Here is a 26,276-nt window from a genome sequence, read left to right on the forward strand (position 1 = left end):
AGTCGTGCCGGGCTCTACCCCCCACCCCCCACCCCCGCCGCCTCTGCCGTCACTCACGGCTGCTGCTCTCTGGCTCGCTCTTGCGCTCTCCGCGCCACTGGCACCTGCTCGCCGGGCGCTCTGCGCTCACTTCTTGTTCGCACACTGCAGACTCCCGGCGCTGCCGCCGTCACCCAGCCTCGTCCCCGGCCCAGCACAGCGCTCCGCCCTTCTCCCGGGCCCACGGCGCCCACCCACCCGCCATGGCCTGGGCCTGGGACAAAGAGCGGGGCAGCTTATTGCCCAAACCGGGGTAAGAAGTTGAGGGCGGGGGTCTGCGGAGAGGGCCTCGGAACCCGCGGGGCGCAGGGATAAGCGGCCGTATCTGGCTCTGGAGGCTGGAAAGAAGCAAGGGAGAGTTTTGGTGGGAGGACCCCCAGCCAAAGCGGGTGCGGGGCGCAGCTGCGCTCCAACCAGAGACTGTGGTCCCTCCAAGCGACCGGGGTGGGGGGGGGCGCTCCGGGGCGGGGGCGGTGCCTGCTGTGGAAGGGGAGAGGAGGGGAGGGGAGGGGAGGGGAGGGGAGGGGAGGGGAGGGGAGGGGAGGGGAGGGGTGATGCAGCGGTGGAGGTGGCACAGTGCCCAGCCACTGACAGCCCCCTCCCTTTCTCCTTCCCCTCCCCCACTCCTGCCTCTCTCCGGCTCTGGGTCGGCCACGCCGGACCCTCTCTCCCCGGCGCTGCGCTGGGTCGGACGCCAGGTCTGCGCGCCGCGGCTGAGCGCCCACTTGCCTTGCGGAAAGAGCCGAGGAGGGACCGGCGGAGGCGACAGCGGGAGGGCTGGGCGGGAGCCGAAGGAGGTGGCAGTCGGGAGCCAAACCAGAAGGAAACTGAGAGGCAGAAGCTCACGGCTCCGAGGCGCACACTCTCTTGGCCAGGGATGGGTCCCGGGGCGGCCCAGCCCCTGACCGGCCCGACGGGCAGAGACTGAATTGCGGGTCCCCATCGGTCCAGTGTATAACCAGAGAGAAGGAGGCACGGACCGATCGCCAGTAGCCTCCCGGCGGGACCTCGCATTCTGCCCACCCCGCGCAGCGCCCCCAGCCGGAGCCGCGCCGGGCAAGCCGGCGAGGGAGCGGGGCTGATTGGCGGCCGCCGGCGGCCGGGGGAGGGGGTGCCGCGCGGGGCCATGGCAGGCTCGGAGGCGTCCTAGCCCGAGCCCGAGCCGGATCCGAGCCCGAGCTGCCGCCGCAGCCGCCTCTCCGCGCCCGCGCTCCCGTCGCCGCCGCGCCCCCTGCGGGAGATGGAACAGAGGAACCGGCTCGGTGCCCCCGGATACCTGCCGCCGCTGTTGCTGCACGCCCTGCTGCTCTTCATGGCCGACGGTGAGCGCGGGAACTTTGCTGCCGCTGGGGGCTCGGGGGTCCTTGCCGGGGCCGCCAGAGCCAGTCTGCCCTGGTCGCCGAGGAGGAGGAGGAAGAGAAGGGGAAGGCTTCACAGTCTCCAGCAATCCCGGTGTGCAGCCCGGGCCCGGCGGGGTAGGGGGTGGAGAGAGGCGAAGGGTCGCCGCATCGCTGGCGCCCGCGCCCTGGTCGTTCCGAGCCGGACCGGGGCTCCAACTGCGGACAGGCGGCTTGCGGCGTGCCGGGAGTTGGCGCGCCCCAGCCTGGCTCTGGTAGTGCGGCCAGGCGCGGGGAAGAAGCGTAAGCCGCCCCTGCTGCCCCTCGCGATCTGGAGGGAAGCAGCCAGCAGCGGTAGCCGGTCTCCCCTGCAGCCCGGCAGCTGCTCGACCGAACTTTGCCAGCGCCTGGGCCACACGAGTAGCTGGGGGGTGGGAAGCACACGGCCAAGCGAGCCGGGGACCGACCGTCTCGCCTGGGGTTGCCCCAGGCCTCCGCCCCACAGCTGGTCAAGCCTCTCTCTTCCCCCGCCCCCAGCTACATTTACTGAAGTCCCCAAAGATGTGACAGTACGGGAGGGAGACGACATCGAAATGCCCTGCGCGTTCCGGGCTAGCGGAGCCACCTCGTATTCGCTGGAGATTCAGTGGTGGTACCTCAAGGAGCCGCCCCGGGAGCTGCTGCACGAGCTGGCGCTTAGCGTGCCCGGCGCCCGGAGCAAGGTAACCGGCCGCCCACGCGGCGCCAGTGCTCACCCGGCTCGTGTCGGGCGGCTGGGGTAACCCGGGCGAGGAAGGCAGGGCGCCGCCCTGTGGTGCAACCCATTTCCTACCCTCCCCATGCCCACAGCACCTTCAACAGCAGCATTTGTTACCCCCAGATCCTGTTAATTCACTTCCTTCGCCGGAAACCTCCCCGAACTCCACGCCTAGCCCCTAAGAAGCCGCACCTCATCCAGTTCGCCTGCTCTTGCTGGCTGCGGGCCCAGAGGCTGATGGGTGCTGGGTGTTGAAAGAAGACCCCTTGCTGGGGCCGGGCTTTCCCTGCCCTCTGCCACTTTGAGGTCCCCAGGGCACAGGGCCAAGGAGTTAAGCTCCTCTGGGCTGCGTTCCAGAGGCCGGCAGAGCACAGTGTACAGGTTACCTCCAGCCCACGCAGGATCAGAGGGACTTCCCCCACTGCCCATCTGCCTCTTAAACCACAGTCTCTAGCACTGGCGCCCTCTCTCTCTCTCTCTCTCTCTCTCTCTCTCACACACACACACACACACACACACACACACACACACACCACCTACCTACCCTCTACCCAGAGTCCCACCCTTAGTTACTGCTCACGTCTCCCACTGGGTCCTGTGCAGATACACCGGCCCCTCTATCCAGCTTTTCAAGGGGTTTAGAGAAACACGGCAGGGAATGAGGATGCTCCTCCAGAGGGAAATTGGCCTTTCTTCCCACCGGGTGGCAATCCAGCCTCTCCTCTTTGGCAGGCAGGTGTGCTAGGGCAGCCCCTCCTTGGCCGGGCGCCATGCTAGCTGCAAGCCCTGCTTCCTTCGGGGTAAAACTCCTGAAAATCCTGATGTCCTTCGTGCCCTCAGCTGTGGCTACCTCCCGAGCGGTTTCGAGTCCCAGCCCGCCTGCGGAGGATCCTCTTGCAGGAGGCTCATCTGAGTTCCCTGAGCCTGAAGGCCGACAGCCTAATATCTCTCTCTCCCTCTTTGCATTTTAGGTAACAAATAAGGATGCAACTAAAATCAGCGTAAGTGTGGAGCCCAGCGCGGGCCGCGGGAGACCCCTTCTGGCCGCTCTGCGCCCCGCAGCTCCCTCCCTTTTAGAAAGGCTCAGCGGCCTGCGGTGTAGGGCCCTGCTCGCAGCCTTGCATTGTCGGCTGCTTGGCGTGTCGGGGCGCCATCTGTCACCGGTAGCGGATAGGGTTCTCTTTCGTGTAAATCAAGGGTCCCAGGCCTGAATCTCCTTCCTCCTCTGTACAGTCACCTGTAAAACTCTCCTTCAGTCTCCTTGCCCTAGCCGCGACCGGTGCTCAGGCTTGTGGCCCCCACTCGTGCCCCGCACACACCCGGCGCCCAGGCGGCGCCCTCCGCTGCAGCCCTCTCCTCCGCCTGGGTTGCGGGTCGCGGTGCCGGGTGTTGTGGGCTGGCTTGGGGAGTTGTGGTAGGGGGAGGAGTCTTGCCAGTGTTGGGGAGGAGACGTGCCCAAGCTTTCCCAGCTGGAGCATGGAAGTATCAGGGCCTGGAGACGACCGGGTCTTATGCTCGGTTCAGAGGTGACGGTTCTCTGGGAGCTCGGTGAGGGCTACAAAGCTGTTGCTCCCCGGCGTCTCCACCAGGCCGCAGGGAGATGAGCTTTGTCCGGAGCTTCATGCTGCCGCGGAGAGGCAAGTTCATAAGTAGCAGGGACTGAGCGGGTCCGGCAGCAGCCTCTGCATCACCTGCCTCCTTGGGAGAGCGGAGGGTTACCTGAGAAGGGCTGGAGCCGGGAGCAGGTATATATGCGCACTCTGAGGGCAAGGCGGCTTTCCTACGGACACCACTCCTGTCCACCGGATTCTAGAATTAAGGAACGTTAGTGCGAGTAGATGTGGAGGACCGGACGTAAGGCCATGCCTCACAGTGGATGCGGGGCCGAGCCTGAGGTTTCTCCAAGGTGCCAGAGGGAGGAAGAAGGGGTGGGTTCTGCGGCTCTGAAGGGAAAGCTATGGGAAGACACGAAGGTAGGTTTGTATGAGCAGTGGGTGCAACCTGAAGCACTCCTTTAAGATATGGGGCAGCTGGAGACACGATGCAATGGGCAGGGCCACCCAGGGTCCACTCAGAGTTGGGAGCTCCATACCACTGGGGAGCCACGGGGGTGAAGGAAACCTGAATCGTGATGATGGGCAGAGCCAGGTCTGAGAAGTGTTGGGGTGCTGTGGCCTGGGAGCGCCCTGCGGGGCTGGGCGCAGCTGCACTACGCCGGCCAGGAGCGCGGATTGCGGGCCTGCCCATCCCGGCCTCTGACCCCAGCCCCCGCTGTCTTGCAGACCGTGCGCGTCCAGGGCAATGACATCTCGCACCGGCTGCGGCTGTCGGCCGTGCGGCGTCAGGACGAGGGCGTCTACGAGTGCCGCGTGTCGGACTACGGCGACGACGACACGCAGGAACACAAGGCCCAGGCGCTGCTGCGCGTGCTCTCGCGCTTCGCGCCGCCCAACATGCAGGCCGCCGAAGCCGTGTCCCACATTCAGAGCAGCGGCCCGCGTCGCCACGGTCCCGCCAGCGCCGCCAATGCCAACAACGTCGGCGCCGCGGGCCGCGCCACCTCGGAGCCCGGCCATGGCGACAAGAGCCCGCCCCCCGGGAGCCCTCCCGCTGCCCCTCGTCCCGGAGTCCCCGAGGCCGCCGCCAACTCCGCGGCCCACGCAGCCACCACCACCGTCGCGGCCGCGACCGCTGCTTCGTCAGCGTCGCCGCCACCCCGTGAGGCGGTCCTTCTGCGCCAGAGGCACGGCTCGGGTAAGGGCGGCGCCGAGAGGGCGCGCTCGCGCGGGGGTGGCTCTCGCCGGAGGGGCGGTCCGGCTCGGGTCGTTTGCGGATGCAGAGTCGTTGGTGGTTCATCTGGGTGCGCCCGGGAGCGTTTTCCGCAGCCTCGCTTCTGCGCTCTTCCTGCTGTTTTCCTGTCTTCACTGTTGGCCGCTTGGAGCATTCAGGACGTGTGTTTATGAGTGTGCGGGCTGCCCAGCCGGCGACTTCCTGCTACACACGGGCTGGAGGGAGGGGAGCCCTCCTTGCGTTGGGAGAACTGAACCCTGCGGGCTGCACTCCGACGGCGGTGGGCCTGCTTTTCTCCTGGAACCCTTAGCGCCTAAAGGGTGGGCACTAGCGCCCAGTCTAGAGAGAGAGGAGGTGGTTACAACTCAGGTCTTGTAAGTCTGGCTGCTGCCTGACTGGACTGAACAGACAGACTTTGTTCAAGCCAACACGGGTGGCCTGGCTGTGTAGGCTTTGCTCTCCTTGGCTACCTCCAGGCTGGTCCTAGACACAAGCTCTGCTATAAATCGCCACTCCAGTCTGCTTTAGGCCCTCGTGGTGGGGGGTTGGGGGTGAGGATGGAGCCCTACCATTGTTAGGAGGGCACCCAGAGGTTAAGGCCTGCTCTCCTATGGAGCTGAGAGGGTTGGGGGAAGGGGAAGGGAGTGATGATGAGAAGGGAGTCAGAGAACAGAGAGTAAGGACAATGGACTGACTACAGAGCAGGCAGCTCTGGAGAAGGAGGGGCTGCTTAGCAGTGGTGGGGTTTTATGGAGGGTGGAAGGGCCTACTGCCCACTGTGCCCTTTCTCCCAAGGCATCCCCCACTCCCAACTCAAAGATGGGGCCTCAGAGATGAGCTCAGCCCCAGTGCTCACTCTCTGTATCTGACTTTAGGCTCATCACTCCCTCTCAGTCTTGTTTGATGCATAGTCCCATAGAGAGCATCTCTACTGGCCTTGCATCACTGGGAGGCTTGGCTCTGGGACAGTCGTATATAAACCTACTGGGGGTGGGGGGGAGCACACTGTCATGCCCTATTCTCATGGTTCTTAAAGTGCAGACCACCTGCCACCAGCATCAGCACTTTTTAAGGATGCAGGCTTCTGGGCTCTCCTGCTGAATCCAAGGAGACAGGCATCCTAGCCTCCCTCTCTGGCTGATTCTTAAGCCTTCAAGCAGTTCAGACCCTGCCAGTTGGCTTCCACATCAGTTCAGTTGTTTCTCACTAAGTTATACTCCCTGTGGGAGCTTCTCCATGTGGCTCAGACTGCTGGCTACATCTGGAGGCCTCGTCCCTCTTAGGCTCCACATGGCTACCCACAAGACCTTCCCCCAGACTGTGAGGGAAGGTGGGTCAGCTGGGAACCTGTGGAGGTCCTCTCCCCAAACTCCCCCACCTGTCTTGGAGCTTTCCCCCATATTAGTTTAAGGTAATACCAGTTGCTGTGCAAAACCTCAAAATGCCAGAGGCTTAACACAATTCAAATGTATTATTTCTGGTTTACATCACTGGGGGGGTGGGGGGGGGAGGAGTGGCTCTGTTCCATGCAGTCATTCAGGGACTCAGGCTGAGAGAAACTCTACCATCTTTAAGAGACGGCTTCCAAGCTCACTCTGGACATCAACATACAGCCCACAAACAAGGGAAGACAGAATGGAAGCAGCCCTCTCAACCCAGTTCTCTGAGCAAACCAAGCCCTAGGGCTCTAAGGCACACATTGCATGTGATGAATTGACTTCTTTCTTATGCATTTAGAATGGATCTAGTTATCTGTCATTCTTGGAAGATTGAGAAAATGGCCACTCAGATCATTTTGGTAGGGCTTAATTCTCTCAGAGAAAAGCTGATATGGAGAATGGCAAGGGAAGTTTTTAAAGGCCAGGCCTAGAAGTGGTAAATGTTAATTCCACCCTCATCCATTGGCCAGAACTCAGTCAGATTGTTCAACAGATGCAAGGCAGGCTAGAAAATGTCCTCGGCTTGGCAACTGTTATCCAGCCTCATCTCTTCAGGGTGGAAGAGGAGCCTGAATCACGGGGCATGTAGCCATCTCTGACTAGCACACAGTACGTATACTGGAAAAGCACTTACTGACTTGCAGGGTGACTGGCTTAGTGGATGCTATTTTGTGAAGAAAACACCCTTCTGCCCCATCTCCTTGGGCACTAGCAAGTAAACGTGTGTGTCTTGGGCTGGAATATTCCTCTGGGTTATCCCATAGACCGTGAGTAGAGTGGCAAAGTAGAGGATTTGGAAGGCCAGAGCCCAGATATGCATTGTGCCTCCTTCATTTACTGGCTGTGTGACTTTAGGCAAGTGGCTTACCATCTCTGAAAGTACTTCTCTCAGAAATACTTTAGTAATCCCTGACCTCAGAGGGAACTCAGAATGGAAATTGCTGTATAAAGTTCATTGTTATCACCAAGGCCATTATCTAATCTGGCCAAAGAGGAGAGGTTGAGGGAGATAAAGCTGAGTGGCTGGTGGTTGGCAAGCTGTGGAGGGCCTTGAATGCTGAGTGGAGCAACAGGGATCATTAAAGCCTTTGGTCAAGGAAACGCCATGTGAAAAGAGATCATTCCTGCTTGAATCTCCCTTGCCCCCTGGCCAGAGCCTGAGCCCCTGAGCCTAACCAAGGCTGACCTGACTATGCCTGCCATGGCTGGTCAGATGTCCAGTCTCTGGGCTCGACCACAAGGAGGCTCCAGGTTAACTCATCGCTATAGCAGGAACCCAGCCATGGAAGGTGGCATGGACAATGCCCTTCTTTCTGGAAGGTCCTCAGGTCAGCCCAGTTCTGATGGCACCTGCCAGCCACAGGACAGCATATTAATGCCCACATGGATAAGGGCAGCAGCCCAGACAGGGGGCTCCTCTGCCCTCCCTGGAGTGGAAAGTAGTGTTCATTTCCCTCCAGAAAGCACAGCCAGCTGGGCTCCCACCAGGGCTGACAGGGCAGCACAACTAGGGTAGGGGTATGGAGACCCCTAAGGTCTCTGTGGCCCCAAAACCATTGCTAGCTCCTGAACAGGCCAGTAACCTTGCAGACATATCTCAGAAAGAACCCCAAATTTCTCTCCATCTCCTGTTTGGAAGGCCAGTAAGGTGGGGCCTTCAGCTGGAAGACCAAAAGGCTCATAACCTTCACTCTCCAGGTGAGCTCTTGGGAGAATCACTGTGCTGTGGGCCTCTCTGTGTCCCACTCTGGGCATGGAGAAGTGGATTAGAGGACTTCTAATCCACAAACATACCTGAATGGCTTGATCCCAAGGAGGGACCCATACCATCTTAAGTGCCCCATCTTGCCTCACCACTCAAGGCTGCCAAGCCTGTGGGCTGTGGATGGAATGAAGACTGCAGACTGTGTTATGAGTCACAGCATTAGTAACCTTTCTATAGGGCTGTGTTGTTGAGCAGCGCTTGGGCCTCCTGAGCCTCCCTGGGATGCAGCAGGCCAGCCAATCACTCAGAGCCACCACCAGCGTGAGTCAGAAAGGGAGCTCGAGGCGGTGACCTCAGTCTTGCTCTCCCCCCACTGTCACCACTCCCGTCACCCCACTCTCAGTTCTTGGCAGCTTAGAGGGGAGGGGACGAGGAAGGACTATTGCCACTTGGTTACCAGGCAAGGGTGTTTGCAGAATATAGCAGTGAGGATGCTGGCAAAGCAGATGACACACTCAAGCAGAGTCATGGAGGAGAGGCAGTGAGAGTATTTTTTAAAGGTGTGAACAAGGTTAGGACAGCCAAGGATGAGAACTGGTCCCCAGGGCTAGTAGCACTGAGGGCCACTGGCCTAAAAGGGCCTGAAAGGGGCAAGGGGAGGGAGCAATTAGCAGAACCCAGAGAGGTTAGCTGGACGGAGAGGCCTCCCTGAAAGAGCTGAGGCCTTGGGAGAGGGACACAGCTGACCCACAGTAGCCCAGCAGAACCTCTCTCTTCTCCTGCCCTCCAGTTCCCTGTCAGGGCCTCCCATTGGCCAAACCTTCCTGGGCGCGGAGGGTAAGGGTACCAGGTGATGCAGGCTATACAGGCCAGCTTCCAGGGGCTCAAAGCAGAGTGGAGAAAGCCGACGGGTGGATCTGGAGGGACAAAGGGAATAACCCAGCTCTCAAGGGAGGAAGATGAATTCTGCCCCACCCCAACTCCAAGACAAACCCAGAGCTGAGTTTCTAATTAAAGAGGTCACATAAGGCCTGGGTTGAGTGGATACACTAGCTGTTTCAGATTGGCAACCTCAGAGATGGTCCCAGCCCACCTCCCCAGACAGTCACCTGTTAAGCAATTGCTCCTGGGAGAAAGTCAGAAGCCCCAGACAACACTGTGTTGCTCTGTTTTTTAAGCAAGCCTCTTTACTAATGCTAGGAAAGGGATGAGGGTACTTACTCAGAACTTCATACTTCATAGCTACTGCACAGCCAGGCCAGAAAAGCCTTCCTATGCTCCATACATGCCCAATGTAGCCAAATACATATTTGCACTAAAAGTTTATGTGCAAAACTCATTCATTTCACATCTCATTTGTCAAAAGACATTTTGATATTTGTGCTTAAAAATAACATGGGCTAGATTAGCACAGCAGAGCCAGCACAGGAGATTGGGCTCCTTCTTAGCCATGGTCATAAATCTGACTCCTAATTAATCTGAACACTGAAAATATTTCATGAACACTTTGTTGCTGGCTGCCATTTCCAGAAAAAAAAAAAAAAGAAAGAAAGAAAGAGAGGGAAAGAAAGAGAGAAAACAAAACGGTATCTTCCAGATAAACCCTTCTAGCTGGAAAGTTGCCACAGTGAAGCCAAGTGTGGCCTTAATAGAATACAGTTTGCAACTGAAATGGCTTGTATGTTGGCAAGAGGTTCCCCTCTGCAGGGACCTGGGGATCAGCTCTGTGGTGTGTGAACCTCTAATTAGCCTTGGCGCTCCGGCTTCGAGAAGAGCCACCATGGCCCCTACCGAGAACCAGCTGGATGTGGCAAACTGCTGCCTGGTGCCCACACAGAGAACTGGCTCTCAATATTTCAATTAATAATGAGAGAAAGACAACCAAGGCCATAGGTGTGACGGCTTTAGAGAAACTGTTACTGCTGGGAGCCATCAAGAGGAGCATCCTTGGGTGTGGCCATGGCAACCATAAACCATGACTGAAGGGGGCTGTGGATAAGGTGAAGGCACTTACTCTCCACCCATGCCCCTGGTGGATGACAAAGCTGGCAGAAACAATGCCAGCGTGACCAGGGAGAATCTCCATGCTGTGGGGAGAGTCTCCAACTAGGCCAGCAAGCCAGGCGGCAGTCACCTGTTCTTCCCATCTTACTAGGCCCACAAGGACCTGAAAACCATCACCTTAAATAAACAATCCACTCTTCCCTCAAGCTCTGATGTGACACAAGGATCATAATTAAAGAGAAGATAAATCTGGCAAAAGTTGTCCCAGAGAAGAGAAAGTGAGGCTCTCTGAGCATCCTGAAAGAGAAAATTAAAGGATTTCATAAAGGAAATGGCTGAGCCTCACAGCTGACAGGAGGCACCCACGTCAGTGGCAAACGTGTGTGATTATCAACTACATGGCGTCCTCTCCCTCATCAGCCAGTCCCATGGTTGCCATGAGCAGGAACCAGTGATGGCAGCCACAGACTCAGCTCAGGGCCTCAAGGGCGCCCATGGAACTCCAGGACAAAGCTGTCTGTGTCAGTGGGAGTCCTGAGGGAGGATAGCCCCAATCCAGCGGAGGCAATCAGAGGAGGCCTCCTGTAGGCAGTGTGTGATTTCAGGCTTGAAAGAGGCTCCTGGGGCTTTGTCCTCCTGCTTAGGTCAGTCCTGGGGAAGTTTCTGGAGGCCTGTCTTTTCCTCCCTACTCTGTGCCCCATGGATTGAGAAAGTCACACCAAATGGAAGGGCCGTTGTCCATCACCGAGCAGTGAGTCGGCTCACCATGCAGCTGTTCTCTCAGCATCAGGGAGACCCCAAATTAAGGATGAAACGGCTGCACTAAGGATTGTAATAATGATAAATAATACTTGCCTTTCACCGAGTACTTGGTGTATGCCACACACCCATCTCACTGATGTCCCCCCTTTCTGCAGTTCCCCATGACTCTTTCTGCCCCACTTCATCCAACAGTCCCCTCCCCAGAGCCCAGACCCTTTCCTCAGCCAGGGTGGCAGCCCCACGGGAAGGGCGGAGAGCCAGGCTTTCTAAATGTCACTGGGAGCCGAACCCACCAAGGAGCTTCTCATTAAATATGCCAGGCACACATTTTAAAAGCTCTGAATATTAAGAATTCCCCAAGCATCCATGGGAATAAATGAGGTCAAGAGCTTTTGTAATATGATATTGATTACTTCTGCCCCATGTGGACAGAGGCAAGGGCTTGGCTGTGGTCTAAACCTCTAAGCTTTACGGCAGATGCCGACTTGGTTTTAAGACACCTTTGCAGCGCAAGAAAAAAAAAAAGGTATCATCTTCTCTATTCCCCCATGCTTTGCTGACTGTTACTAGGCATCTTTTGGAAACTCCAAAGCAGTGAGAAGCTTCACTTTGTCTTATGTAAGGGCTGCAGGAGAGTTTAAGGTTACAAGCGAACAGGCCCAGCACCTGCAACTGCCGATCCCTACCTTTTCCTTATGAAGGATGACAAACCTCCTCCCCTGGGATGTAGCTTCTGGGGGAAACAGCCTGCTTGTTGGTGGTTTTGGTGTTCTCAGGGAAGGTGTGGTATAAATACAACATGGATTACCCAGTTCGGCCTCCTCTGGGTTAGGGTTTAGCTGCCGTTGAACAGAGAGCCGTGCAAGCGGCTGCAAGGGGTGCTGAGCAGCAGCGAGGGCGTGAGGCCGGCCGGGACCTCACTCGGGCCTCCTCTCACGCCACACCCTCCATGAGACAGCCCTTGAGAGGCAGGCCTTGTGAAGCCTTGTCCCTGCATCGGCAATCCTGGGTGAGGCTATTTCTGGAAAGTACTGGTTGTTCCATTCCATCATTACCACCCCTCAGGCTGAAATATCAAAGCTACTCTGGACTGGCTTCTGGTCTTTGTGGTTCAAGGAGAGTGTTTTGGGGACCCCACCATTCACCCACTCAACCACACCCTTGGGCTCTGCTCCATCCATCTCAGAAGTGACCATCCTTCCAGAGGGCTACTCATGTGTGAAGGCCAGCTGTGAACTGGGCACCTCCCCAGTGCACCCAGCTGGACACCCAGCACCGTTAAGCGGGGAGACTATGGTCAGTCACGGCCTAGACAAGATCTCTTAAAGGAGCTGCCCATTATGGTGGAAAAAACAAAACAAACCTGAGAGAGGCTGACAACAGTTCAGGAGAAAGTGTTACCACTTTTCCAACCACTTAATTCTTCCTCTGCATTTCACACATTCAGCTAGCTGTGCAGCTAGCTGGCTAGTAGGCAAGCCAGAGTTTGAATGCCAACCAATCTCCCTATTTCTGGGACTTACAGAGCTCCAGCCACCCAGAAGTCACAGTACATGCCTCATTCTCTCACCCTTCGTAAGTACTATGCTTCTCATTTTCCACACGAGTCCAGCTGCTTGCATTTGAATCCTGATCCAACACTTCCTGCCTCCCACGTGCAAGTTCTCACGTCTGTTATCATCTGGATGGCGCCAGTGCCCCATGCCAGAAGGCGAAGGGCAGGATCAGAGGAGATAATCCACAGAAAGAGTGGAGCTTAGCACAGGGCCTGGCACCTAGAAAATGCTCAGTAGATGCTGGTTCTCATTATCAGCATTATTCGTGGGAATGGCACTGACTGTCCAGGGTCGTTTCATGAGGCCTGGGGGCTGGCCTGGGGGCTCCGATCTTGAGACTTCGCTCTGAGACGTGTCTCCCTCCGTGCACTGTACATGTCATGGGGCTAAAGGTGAGGAGAGGAGCTGATGGAGCTTCAGAACAGAAAATGCCCTCAGATTGCCAGTGGCTCAGTGAGGTGCTATTTTTGTCCTTTCTCTCTCCGTGCCATTTGGAGGGGGGAGGAAAGGAAATGGGGATGATACCACGTCCTCATCCTTGTCTGGTTGTGGCTATTTTGCATGAGTCAGGAGCTCCTTGGTGAGCAAGGACAGGTTCACTATGGTTCCTCGTGTCCCACCTGCACATTGCACCATCACATCTGTGCACCTGGCCCCCTAGTGACGGTCAAGCAGCCAAAGAGCCTCCAGGGCTGGCCTAAGTGGAGAGGAGGTGCCCAGTGTCCTCCTCACTGGGACTCTTACCACACGAGATGGAGCCACTTGTGTGGGGAGGCCGGGTGCCCTGCAGGGATGGGCATGTCAAGTGATGGGGCTTGGGCCACTGTTGCAGGCTCAGGCCTGCACTGTCTTCCATGTGCTCGGGCATTTTGTCTTTCATATTCATACCTGCCTGGATCCCTTCGCTGTGGCTCACTGAGCCTGATGACTGCCAATAAAGGTGCTGCTTGGCACCCAGGGACCAATGGGGAGAGGGTAGGATGAAGAGCGGGCTGCATGCAGAACCAGGAGGCCAGGACCCCTTCAGGCCCCACATGAGCCTCCCTCCCATGCAGCACTGCAGGCTCATCAAGAAGGAGGTCTGCCTGCCTTTAACGGATGGATATAGCCAAAGATCCAGAGCCCCTCCCTCTGCTGCCCCCCGCCCCCACCTCCGCCCCTGCCCTTCTGCTCTCCTCTGGAAAGTCTCGGTTTTCTTTAAGCCAGGAAAGCCCAAATGCAATGTCAGTCCCCTCACAGTGACTCTTATTACAATTGATTATCACACAAATGCCGCTTAGCCCAGAGAAAAGATCCTTAATAAACCCCCGGGGAGATGGAGCTGACATACTGCCATGGCTCATTCTGAGCTGGGGTAGGGGTTCCTAGCTAACTATATCTGGTCTGGCTAGGGCCAAGGGGTGGGGGCTGCCCACGGCATCAGGTAGACCCCGCCTCTGCCTCAGGGAGGAGCTAATGGCCCAGCAGTGGTGGCCAGACTGAGCAGCAGGTACTCTGAGAATGAACTCAGGGCTCCGCTGGGACGCAAAAGGGGCTCAGAAAATGTGCAGCCAGGGTGGGTTGGTAGTGGGGGATCACTCCACAGAGGGAGGAAGTCTTCCTGGCCCTGCAGCCCAAGGGGTCTCATCCATCCTGAGCACTCAGAAGGGCCCCACTGCTGTCTTAGGCCCCCAACGTTTCCCTCCTGTCCTGGAGTCAGTGCCTGACTGAGCACCCCGTCCAGACTGATGCCCTGGGAAGGCAGGCCCAATTCTTTCTCATGTCTGTATCCTTACCACCCCACATTCACGTTCACTGGGCCTGGCACTGGTTTGTTCAATCATTCATTTACTCGTTCATTCAGAAAATGTCCATTGAGCATCTTATGTGCAAGAAATATGCTAGGCACTGAGAACACAATGTGAATAAGACCAACAAGGTCCTGGGAGTCAGAGGAGGGAGAGACAGACATTGATCAAACAGTCACATAGCACGTAAAAATTTGCAGCTGTTGCTGGCACTCTAAATGAGGGACCCATGGGCTATGGGAACTAAGAATAAGGAGACATGACCCAGTCAGGAAAGGGTCCCTGAGGGAATGACACTTAAGCCATAATCTGGGAGATGATTAAGAGTTGGCTTGAGAAAGAGAGAGTAGGGCCTTCCAGGAAGAGGGGACAGCACGTGCAAAGATCCTGTGGCAAGGCCTGACAAAGAGTTACTATGGCTAAGGCAGAGAGAGCAAGAAGGTGTGCAGGGGGAAATTAAAGTCAAGGGTAGTTCAGGGGTTAAACCCCATGGAGATGGAGGCTTTGGCTTTTGGCAATGGATGGGGAGCAAGTGGCTGGCAGGGCATGATGCTTTTTGAAATAACACCCTAGCTGCAGTTGTAGAGAATGAAGAGGTAGGAGCAGAGTGGATGTGGGGAGACCACTTTAGAGCCAGTGATCCAGCCAAGAGATGGCAGGGCTTGGACTGAACGTTTGAATGGATGAGTGACGGGATGGATGGATGGGTAGCAAAACAAGTATCTGATGAGTGAATGAAGGGAAGGATGTGTGACTGGATGACTAAGAGGTTGGGGGTGGGTGGGAGGAAGGATGAATGGACATGTGGATGGGTGGATGGATGGAAGGAATGTGTGGGAAAAGGGTGTGACTGGGTGGATGGATGGGTAAATGGGGGATAGAAAGAAGGATGAGTGGATATGTGCATGAAACATGGATGGGAAGATGAGTGCATGCGAGACGCAAGATGGGCCTTGCAGGAGGAGTGGGGCTGGGGCTGCAGATGTGCCTAGGGTTCGCATTCCACACACCTGCACTCTGTACACTCAGTCCACATCCTCCAGGAAGGGGAGGCCACAAGGAGAAAGGTCCCAGGTGGTGGCATGGCACAGACTGGCTAGGCCCAGAATTTCATGCCAGGTCATGCTTCTGCCTGCTGTCCCAGGCCACGGGTAGAGCAAGGGCACACAGCCAGTCCCCAGCCTGCCCCAGGTCCCTGAATCCCTCAATCTTCAGAAGGTACCTCTGTCACTCGCTGGTGAGGGGCAGGAGCAGGGGACCCCTCCTTCTGCTGGACACCGGGCACTCTGGTGGATGTAGCCTGGCCAAGACTTGATGATTATTGCCCATGTAAAAGTTAATATATTTTTTCAAGCATTTAAAAAATCAAATCTCCAGGTGGGCAGATGAATAACTGTATTCACGTTAAAGACTAATGTAACGAAAAATACACAAGGCAATAATTCATAATGCATTCTATTCTACAGAGTCATATTTTAATGCGTGACATATCCTGGGCAGATCCTCTGTGCTAATTTTATTTAATGAGCACATGTTATAGAATTTTCAGAGCACTATCCCTGGGCAATTAAAATGTGCTAACCTTTTCAGTTAAATTGTGTTTCTGAAGAAAAGTCCTCAGTGTGAAACAGAAAGAAATATCCAGGTGTCACCTCGGTGGAATCTAGAGGAAGGAACTTCTGTTGTGTCCTTGCTGCACTGGCCTCAGGGACCTGCAGCCCTTCTTCCCTAGCCTTGGGCCTCCAGTCTGTCATTTCTGCTTTTTCTTGGCCAGGCCCAGCTCCACTGAGTGGGACAAGGGAGACTGGGGCCTGGACCCACACAGAGAGAAGCCTTCACTGAGCAGGCATTAATTGAGTGTTCACTGTTTGCCTGACCTGGGGAATTTGGGGCACACTCTGCCTCGAGGGACATAAAGGCTATGGAGGGGACAAGTGGGATTTAAACAGGGCTGCAATGCCCCAAAGAGGGGAAGGGACCACTCACTTGAAGCCTTGACAGGTCTCCCTTTCCCCATCTGTGTAATGGGCACACCAGCACTCCAGAATCTACAAGTCCATGAATTTCAGGTCTGGAAGGGGCCCTGGAGAGTCTCTATTGAGTGGTTCCCAAACTTTGTTCCTTGGAACCCTGGGCCCCCAGCCCTACCTCCAGCTTCAACCAGAGCAGTTCTGCCTCTAATTTTATTTTTTGGGGGGGGGGGGGTGTTGTGTGGGATTTTTCCACACCGCCCGGCATGTGGGATCTTAATTCCTCAACCAGGGATCGAGCCCACACCCCCTGCACTGGAAGCACAGAGTCTTAATCACTGGACCGCCAGGGAAGTTCCCCCTCTAATGGTTTTAAATATTGGGGTTCCATGCAGCATTTAGCTTGAAAAAGGAGTTCCACTGCTTTAAAAGATTTTAAAACAACTGATTTAGTCCAAATATATATATATATATATATATACACATACATGCAAATATGTAAATATATAAATTATACAAAATACACAAATACATTTTTATATTTTTATGTATATAAATTTTTTTCTCCTAAGGGAAAAATTTGAAGTGGTTTATAAAGCTGCACGTGGCATAATAGAACAAAAATTATTTAATGAAGAAATTGGAATAAAGGGAAAATGGTGGAGTTCATTTGAGAAAAGGTAGACAAAGAGATGTGTGCACACAGTCTTGGGCAGTTGAAAGGTCAGATAGCGATGGGCCTCCAGCCCCAGCGTGTATTTGAAGATACAGCTTGTGTTTAAGATGACAAACATGAAGCATCTGGCCGATGCCTGGCGCACGTCATGCCTGCTTAGACTGCTGGGGGCGTCTAAGAAAGACTCCCATTCATTCATTCAACGAATACTTTGTGAGCACTGCAGGTGTGGGCAGGGTCCTAGGTGATGATGGGTTTACCCACTGGCAGAGGAGACAGGGGTCGAAAGGTAAACCGCAGTGGCCGCCCAAACACAGCCCAGCGTAAATGTGACTTGCTCCGGAGCCCATGGGACAAAGGGAGCCTCCAGCAGGGCCAAGGAGGACGTGGTGTCTGAGGGAACCCCATGGAGGGGAGGGGCAGGTGGTGAATGAGAGGATAGGGGGTAAGCAGTGTGGAAGGATACTGGACCCGGAAAGGAGAAGTAAGGGTGCAGGGGGGCTGAGGAGGGGCCCAGTGAGGAATTAGGTCTTCAGCCTAGATGAAGCCTCTAGGGGTTTGACGGGGCAGGGGTATGATGTGTACTTTGCATTTGAAAAGGGCACTCTGGCCTCTGGCTAGGCAGTTGCCTGGCTAGTTGGGTTAGTGGCTGTGGAGAGGCCAGTCAGGAGTACTGGGCTGCCCACCTGAGCGCTGATGTGGTAAAAGAGAGGGTTAAAGGACCAGGGCAGGAGTGGGCCTGGGGCAATGTGGGTCGGAGGGTGAGAAGCCGACAGATTAAGAGCTGTCTTGGAGGTCACCTTGTGGGTGTCTCTGGGCTGAGCCTCGGAGGATGGGTGGGTTCTGGGCAGGAGGGAACAGGAAAGGGCTGTCTATCAGCACCAACAAAGGCCTGGGGGGCAGGAAAGTGATAGCACATGTGGCCTCTGTGCAGCAGCCCAGTTTGCCTGGAGCTTGGGGCACTTGAGGCAAGTGTGGAGGCAGGTGAGGCAGAACTTTCCCCGAGGGTAGGGTCAGGAAGGCGTCCTGGACTTGATTCGAAAATACCAGGGAGTAAACTAGAGATAACTCCTCTACTGCCTACCAGCTGTGCAACCTTAGGCAAGTCACTTTACCTCTCTGTCTCACCTGTGGAAGGGCATAGTGGTTCCTACCTCCCAAAGCCTCCTGAGAGGGTTAAAGGAAAGAATTCTCTTGGCACCAAGTACCAAGAACCACAGGCCTATTTGCACCCCGCAGCCTCAAAGTTTAAAGAATATGAATGGGCAGGTGGGAGATCCTCCCCTGAAGACGAGACCCAGAACTGAGAGAGACCCCCCCACCATCCCTGCCTGGGAAGTACCCTGATACTGTGGTCAGGGCTGCCCCTGGCCCTGCAGACACCAGCCACCTAACCGTAGGGAAAAGCCTGTTAACCATTTTCATTAAGTGGCACCATTAAAGGATCATCTGGGGCAAGACTTCATTTCAAAAGAATTAAGAAGCTGGAAAGGAGCTAGCAACAAAGTTGACCACATTAAAAAGCCATTATAAATGTTAAAATACAAAAAAAAAAAAAAAAATCTCATTCCCATGCTCTCTCCCTTAGAAGCAGCCTGGGGCTGTGGTCTAGCCAAGGCACTGTGGGAAGAAGAGTTCTGGCTCTTCAGCCCTGAGAGCTGGTGTGTGTGGTGGTTAGGTATGTGGACAGAAGCCAGATTGTCTGGGTTCATGTCCCAGACCTGCCATTTATTTTAGTTTAGGGCTGCTAGATTTAGCAAATAAAAATATAGGACACCCGGTTAAATTTGAATTTCAGATACACAATCAATAACGTTTTAGTATAAGTGTGTCCCATGCAATATTTGGAATTAACATATACTTAAATTATCAGTTGTTTATCTGAAATTCAAATTTAACTGGGCATCCTGTATTTTATCTGTCAACCCTAGGCTTTGGGCAAGTCAGTTTACCTCTCCGGATCTCAGTTTTCCCATCTGTAAAACAGGGATAAAATAGTAATTCCTGCAGTAAAGAGGATGGGATTTCAAGTAACGTGCTTGCCACAGTACCTGGCCCCAGCAGGAGCTAGCCAGGTTTGCTATCATTATCCTGAAAGTGCTTGGCTTGGTCTACTTGAGCCCCGGATGTGGGTGGGGCTGCTTGCTGGGGGCAGAGGAGGGGAGGAGGCCTGGGGCCAGCCCTCTGGCACATGCGGTTCCACCATGGCTGGAGAGGTCAGACGTGTGAGGAAGCAGTTTATGGGGCTGGGGGAGAAGGGGACACGGGCAAGGGCCACATGAACACAGACATTAATTTGTGCCAAGCCCTCTGTGTCTGGGTGCTCAGAAAGGGCTGCCTGGAGGAGGCGCACTTGTTCCAGGCTTGAGGTACAGGTCAGACCCAGACAGAGGAAAAGGAGGACTCAGTGGTCCTGCAGGGTGAGCCTGGAGTGCACTCGACGTGCTGGCAGGGAACAGTGGATCGGAGCTCAGGACTGGTGGCAGAGGAGCGGAGGGGGTGAGGTTGCTGGGGAGGATTACGAAGCAGCCCCAGCTGTGCCACTGACATGGTGGCACTTTCTCCTGAGGGCAGAGAGAACCCATCGAAGGTTTGCCCTTTAGGGATAGTTATCCAGGTGTGTCAGAAGGTGGGAGATAGGCACGGGGTGGCAGTTGAGGCAGGAAAACACTTTAAGAGGTCACTGCTGCACTGGGGCCATGGCAGGGGAGAGGGCACAGTGAGGCGTGGCTAAAATAGGCGCGGCCCCTGTGTCTGCCCCCTTTCAGCCCGGGAGCGCTCAGGCTCCTCCCACTGCCTAGACAAGGAGGCTGCCCTGTGGGCATCACTCCCAGTAGACATGCTGTCACCCACCAGGAGGAAAGCTTGTTCTCAAACCCAGGAGCCAGCTGCCTAAGACTGGGGTAGGACAGGCCAGCAGAGCAGGGTCAACACAGGACTGAGGGACCCACATCTCATCCCTTCTCTTGCATCTCCACATCCCACACTTCCAATTTCCTTTAAAACCCAAGGCCATTTGTTGCTCCTAGTTTTTGCCTAGTTACCAGCGCACATTAATCTTATGGCAGAAATTAATTCTGTCCAATTCCGTTAGTGCTTGATTATTCCTTGCTGACTCCCTTTGAATAAATATCCATGAAGAGGCTTAAATTAAAACATCAACAACAGAAGTAGCCTCTTGCAAGGTGGCATCTTCCCACCCAGCTGCGGCTGGGCCACCTGGCCTAACCAAGCACAGCGTCCAGGGGAGGGCAGAGAGCCAGAGTAGGATGGGTGCAGGTGGCCATCAGGAAGCCAGGAATGTCAGGGCAAGGAGGGCTAGCTCCCCATCATCACACAGTGGTGTAGGGACGAAGTCGGCTTGAAAGCCAGGCCCCCTGGATCCCACACCAGAGCTGTCTCAGAGGTTGCAAACTCAGTCACCCACAAAGGGCCAAGTGTGGGGGATGGAGGTGAGTGAGGCGGGTTGGGAAGGGAGGCCCGACTGCACAGGGGGCCAGGGAGGTAACTGGCAGCCTCCCTGTGCCCAGCTGGGGGTCAGGAGAGAGCAGTGAGAAGGAGATTCCTGCAGAGAAGACAGCTGCTGGTCGTGTAGCTTGGTGACTAAGCAGGCCCAGAGCTGCTGTGTCTTGGGCCTTTCCAGTAGACATTCGGATCTGTGCTTTTAGGTAGAAGTCTCCCACATTTTACACGTTGGATTATAATTTACAATTTTTAGAGCTCTGTGTGCACCAAGTCAGACCCTTCTGCAGTCGGATTGAATCCTCAAGTGGCGACTTGGTGCCTTTCTGTTGCCCCTGGGCTCTGTGACCTTACGCATCTCCCCTGCAGATAACGGCATGGTGTTTAACCATAGCCAAGATGACTCCTAAGAGCTCTCTCTGTTCTACTCCACAAGCCCCTGCAAACGCACAGAGAGACTCCTCGTACCCTGGCCCCAGGAAGCTCCAAGGGGAGCCTTCCTCTTTGTCTGGGGTCGGCCACCACCACACTCACAGCGTGGGTCCAGGATGGAGCTGGGTCAGGGCTGGGGGTGCTGGGTCAGGGCTGGGGGTGCAGGGCCAGTGATGGGAACAGGGTGTAAGAGCTGGTCTGTTCCCAGCTGCCCCAGGCAGAGAAACCGTGGTCTCCATGGTAAGTGGATGTCCAAGTCCAGCCCATAAAGGCCAGCCAAGCTCAGACTGTTGCCACTTGGGAGCTGGCTGTCTTCTCTCATTCTCAGATGGCAGCAAAGGGGGAAAGGAATAGAATCCAACATCCACGCTGAAAGAACCTCATCCAGGGCACTCCACTTGGTTTTCTAACTTTTTTAGCCAAAAATCCCTTATACAAAAGACATGTCATGACAGCACAAAATGCTGAATGGACATAAGTGGGCTTGCTCTGCTTGACACAGAGGAGGGATCTGTCCTCCAGGCCCTCGTCATAGTCCTGATGTCAGGATATCCATGCTTACCGGTGGAGTGGCTTTGTCCACTGAGACTGGACTAGTTCTTTTCTGGCTACCTGTACTCAACATGGGAATATTCTAGTGCAGCGCTGGAGGGGGCAAGGGCAGACCCACAGAGTGAACCTCCAAATTTGCTTAGGTCACAAGAGCAGAATCAGCCTGTTAGCCATTCTTGCATGTAGAACCAGACCTCAGATGTATCTTAGTTTTACTTACTTTTCTCAAACCTGAAATAAATTTTTACTTTTTAAGCTATAGCCAAAACAAACAAAACAAAAAAATACAGCCTTTGAGCAACACCAGACTCTGAGGGGCACTGTTTGCAAACTCCTGACCCAGATTGGCCCCTCGGCTGCAGCTCCCAGGCCTGCAGTGGGGAAGCGGAGAGGCTGCAGCTCTCTCCTATCCACAGCCTGCAATGACAGGTGCTGCAGACCACAGCCGGGACAGAAGTTACACTTGAGACCAAGAGAACCATCCATGATCCTAGAGGCGTGGGCTGGGCAGGTGGAGGGAGGGCAGTGGCTGTCCTGGCTAGCCATCCCCACTGGTCAGCTGGGGAGCAGCCCACCATGATCCTGATGCCTGCAGAGTGGGAGTGGTCCCCTCAGTGCCCCCAGGCCTGTAGGAGTCCAGGCCAGAGTGGGGGTGTCCAGCTACCACCTCTGCATCCCCCCAGGAACCAGACTCACAGGCTTGGCCTCCAGACAATGTGGGCAAAGTGAGGATCCCAGAGGGTGGCTGGAGCCAAGCCTCCTCCTTCACTTTCATCACTAGGTGACAAATGGCCCCAGAGGTTCCCTGTTGTTTTCTGACATGGTCTTTGGAGTTTTACCATTGCTGGGTAAATAGAGAAGCAGGATTTTTCAGTGGAAGCTGCTTGGACTGGCGCCTTTGCTGTGCCCATGGGTCTGGGTGAGCCCACATTTTTGGGAGCTCCTTTTAAATGGCTCTGGCGTGAGTCTTATCCCACTCACCATCCACATGATAAAAGTTAATATTCACAGAGCAGCTTTGATTTCTTTAAGAATGATTAACAACATGGCGATATTTGTTTCATATAAAGAGTGAATCAGCTACTACTCCATCAGATGCTTCCCTCACCTCTCAAGCAGCCTGATTTTCCAGCTTAACCATGACATAAGCTTCTGCGTGTTGTAGAGCTGTCCCCGGTACTCCTTAGGAAAGGAGAAAATAGATAGACTGTTAGCAACCTGTCATCACAGCAGCCTCCACGTCCTCGGGAACACCGGGAACACAGACCTCTCCACGCCACATGACAAAAGAGGCCAGGATAGGAGGTCCTGCCTCAACTGAGGAGCCAAAGGCACCCTCCTGGCCCCTGCCCTGGAGGGTCGAGGTGAGCCCTGGACGGCAGTGGGCAGTCCTAGCTTGCTCCAGGAAAACAGTGAGAACAGGGACTAGGGCAGCGGATGCTGAGGGGTGGGGGGAACAGCCAGGCGCTAGACAATTGTCAATGTCCCTCCAAGTGGATAGTATGTGGGGAGGGGGACAGTGGGCTGCCAGACTCCTGCATTCTAACCCATTCTGATGTGAAGACCCCTCTTCCTCCAGGAGCAGCCTGGAAGCCAGTCTTCCTTGGTCTGCCCTGGCTCATTTGGGTATCCGATGAGTGATGTAGCAAGAGGTTCCAAAACCTGTGTCCTCCTTTGCCCTGAGGTCCAGGGATGTCGGTCCATCTTGAAAACAAATGCTTGGGGAGATAGTTTCCCCTGCTTATTCTATCTTGGAAAATGTTTTTCTTAAAAGGAGGACAACCCTCAAAACTGGTTCTTCTCCAACACTTTTCAGAAAAGGAACTGTGTTGCCTGTTTCATTGACATTTTATTCACTTCCAGGCTGTTTGAGGCCCTTTTGTTTACATGATTGTATCTATCAGTGAGCTTTTGTTGTGTAACACAAGACCTAAAACTTGGTGGCTTTGGTGTGACACCACAGTCATCTGTTTAGGTCATGATTCTGTGGGTCAGCTGGGTGTTTCTCCTGCTGGTGTCTGTCAGGCTCATTCATGCATCTGTGGTCATCTGCCCTTTCGTTTGGGGGCTGATTGGTCTAGAGGGACCTCTGCTAGGATATCTCCTGGCTCTTATCCTGCAGCAAGCCAGCCCAGTCTTCTTCACATGGCAGTGGGTTCCAAGAGCCACAGAGAAAGGGCAAGCCTCAGTGCACTTTTCAAGCCTTTGCTTGTTTCACATTTGATACTATTCATTGGCCAAAGCAAGTCCTGTGGCCAGCCCCAGCGTGAGTGTGCGAGGGCACTATCATAGAGTGTGGACACTGGGGGCAAGTAGATGAGGGAGGATGGGGCATTTGTAGCCATTTTTGCAGTCTGCCACTGCGATCTTGCTAATCTGGACCCCAACCTGGTGAGACGTGCCCTGCACATACTCGTTTCATGGAGCCATGCATATGCACATCCGCATTTTATGGAGTGTGCCACAGGACCCAGAGAGGTGAAGGGTGTTGCCCAGGTCACACAGCAACCTGGCCTGGAAGTTGTCCTGGTGCCAGCCCACTGCCCCATTACCACCTCCCTTAGTCTCCTCTATGGCGATGCTGGGTCAGAGAGAGGATGAAGTACCACCCAGGAGCCAAACCTGGCTCCCCCCACCCCCAGACATCCACCAGCAGAGACACTGAAGACCCTGGTGTCCACCCTCCCCAGATATTGGCCTCTGGGAGCCACCAGTCCCATCCTCCAAGCCCCTGCTGCTCCCCGCTTGGCCCAGCACAGTGGCAGGCTGGTTGTTTCAATCCAGGGTCTTTTAAAAGTCTTGTGCAATTTTAAAAAATTTTAAATGTGAGTAGGTGAGATTGTAATAGTGGAAAAGACAAGTCAACAGTATTTGGAGGCAAATTAAAATTTCTGCTCCCTTTTCCTGTGCCCACGGTTCTGCAGTGTTCACCTTGCCTGGCTCGCAGCCCATTTGCCATGCTTCCTGCCCCTGAGTGCCTTGAGGATCTGGAGTTCTATTGCACACATACATCTGCTTTTAAATGCCTCACGTGCTTGTTTCTGTCTCGCCTGCACGGGCCTGAGTGTCAGGGTTTGCAGGAGCAAAAAGATCGGCACCAGGAGATGTGGAAGCCAGTGGGCCCGGTCTGGCCACATGAGCCCTGTGTGCCCAGCAGCCAGTGCTCTGCCGGCTGCATCCCTGTTTCCATGCATCTGAGCCTCGGTGAATCCACCCAGGCATCTGGCCATCCATCAACTAGTCCGTCACTGCATCCACCCTCGTCCTTCCCAGAGACACGTGGCAGTGAGGAGCAGCAAAAGAAGACCCAGGTCTTTGGAGTGACCACACCATGGTCCTCCCCAAGGACAGATGGCAACAGGCAGGATGTCAACTCAGGCCAAGCTGCACGGAGGGCCAGGAGTGACGACTGTGTGAAAAATTAATACCCCAAGGGAAGGTTAGCACATTTGGATTCTCCTGTCCTTGTGCTTCTCGGTGGGGGCTCAGAACTATGTGCAGAAATGATTGACCTTGGATAAGACAGGCACAGCGGATGGCCTATGCCCTCTTTTATTTCAGATCTTCAAACACAACCCTTGTTTTTTGAAAATGAACAGATGGAATCCTGGCATCTCAAGCCAGAATGGTCCTGGATCATTTGTCCAACCCCCTCCTGGTCCAGAGGGGAGACTGGGGCCCAGGACACAGGAATGATTTGGGATTGAGGGAAACACCTTGCAAAGAAAAGACAAATGGCTCTTCCACCTGGAAAGGGGAGGAAGTTGTAGGTTCAGGCCCAGCCTTGTCAGGGAAGCCACAAATCTGGCCGGCCTGGCAGCAGCTCCTGCAGGCGGCTAAGTGGGAGTGGCCGCAACCTCTGTACCATCTGCTTGGCACAGGGAAGGGCCTCCTGTGTCTCTCCTCCCAGGTACAGAGCTCCAGCCCAGCTGGCTAGGTGGGGTGAAGGGAGGAGAGGCCTCCATATGTTGCAGATGAGCAGGGTGGGGCTGGAAACTGCTTCCACGGATGCAGCCCGATTCTATGCAAGTTAGTAGTGATGTCCCCAGGGTTTGGGCAGTACCTGGGGCGTGCATGGTGCTTCTACATTGGCTCCTCTCAGTGACCCTGGAGGGAGCATCCCACTCCCAGGTGAGAAGCCTGGAGTTCATGGGTAGGCTTTTGCCCAGTTACACAGGAGGCCTTCCAAACAGATGAAGACCTTATGACAGACAGAGGGGGAGCCGAGCAGGCAGCCCAGGTGAGGAGGATGAAGACACAATGTTACCGTCCCAGTAGTGGGCCAGAGGCTTGGGTTAGAGGCCGCATTGAAGGAGCAGATGGGAATGACCTCCCACCAGGAAAGTGCTTGGGTCACTCCTGGGGGGCCCTGGCCCACCCACCTCCACCAGCCAGTGATTGCTGAGCGCCCCACTGTGACCCCAAGGGCTGGACTGACAGTTTGTGGAAAGGACTCACGCGCAGACATCAGGTTGCCTCAAGCGGGATGTTTGTGAATGCAAAACTGTGCAGTTCAGGCAGGAGTTGGAGGGGCTGGAGCTGTGCGCAACCATGGAGTCTCTGGAGGAGTGGGGAGCTGGGCCTTAAACACTGAGGCCACTTTGCAGCGTAGTCTTGCGGGTGTGGGTGGAGAGGGAGCATATTGTCTTCCTGTTCAACTAAAATAATGTTTGGATTTTGGATCTACTATCTAGCGCACGCCCTTCAGGCAGGGGCGCCCCTGTGTCTGACCACGGTGAGCTCCTGTGCGGTCGGTAAATAGGAAGCGAGCGCAGAGCAGTTGCGTGCCAGCTGAGTACCAGCTGGGTGCTGACATCAAGAGCCCAGCCGGGGGAGGGCTCATCCTCCCCGGTCTGTGCATAGGCCGCTGGGTTCTGGTGAATCAGGTGTTAACCCTGTCCCTCTCTCGTCCTCTGCAGGCACCGGCCCTAACTACGCCACAGACCCGCTCCTGTCCCTGCTCCTGTTAGCTGTACATAAGTTCCTTCGCCTGCTGGTGGGCCCCTGA

At 55.1% G+C, this 26,276-nt stretch overlaps 1 protein-coding gene across 1 annotated transcript; it reads left to right on the forward strand.

Moving 5' to 3' along the window:
• The first annotated feature begins 1,279 nt into the window (after positions 1 to 1,279).
• VSTM2B (V-set and transmembrane domain containing 2B) lies at positions 1,280 to 26,276 on the forward strand. Its single transcript, XM_061173975.1, has 5 exons — positions 1,280 to 1,361; positions 1,914 to 2,098; positions 3,105 to 3,134; positions 4,416 to 4,887; positions 26,188 to 26,276. The coding sequence occupies exons 1-5, from the start codon at positions 1,280 to 1,282 to the stop codon at positions 26,274 to 26,276; spliced, it is 858 nt and encodes a 285-aa protein (XP_061029958.1).

Source organism: Eubalaena glacialis, chromosome 18, assembly GCF_028564815.1.
Source record: "Eubalaena glacialis isolate mEubGla1 chromosome 18, mEubGla1.1.hap2.+ XY, whole genome shotgun sequence".
Lineage (NCBI taxonomy): Eukaryota > Metazoa > Chordata > Mammalia > Artiodactyla > Balaenidae > Eubalaena > Eubalaena glacialis.

Coding starts and splice junctions, on each gene's coding strand:
- VSTM2B (XM_061173975.1), top strand. CDS start 1,280: ATGGAACAGAGGAACCGGCTCGGTGCCCCCGGATACCTGCCGCCGCTG. Junction 3,135..4,415: donor AGGATGCAACTAAAATCAGC/GTAAGTGTGGAG, acceptor GCTGTCTTGCAG/ACCGTGCGCGTCCAGGGCAA. Junction 4,888..26,187: donor GCGCCAGAGGCACGGCTCGG/GTAAGGGCGGCG, acceptor CGTCCTCTGCAG/GCACCGGCCCTAACTACGCC.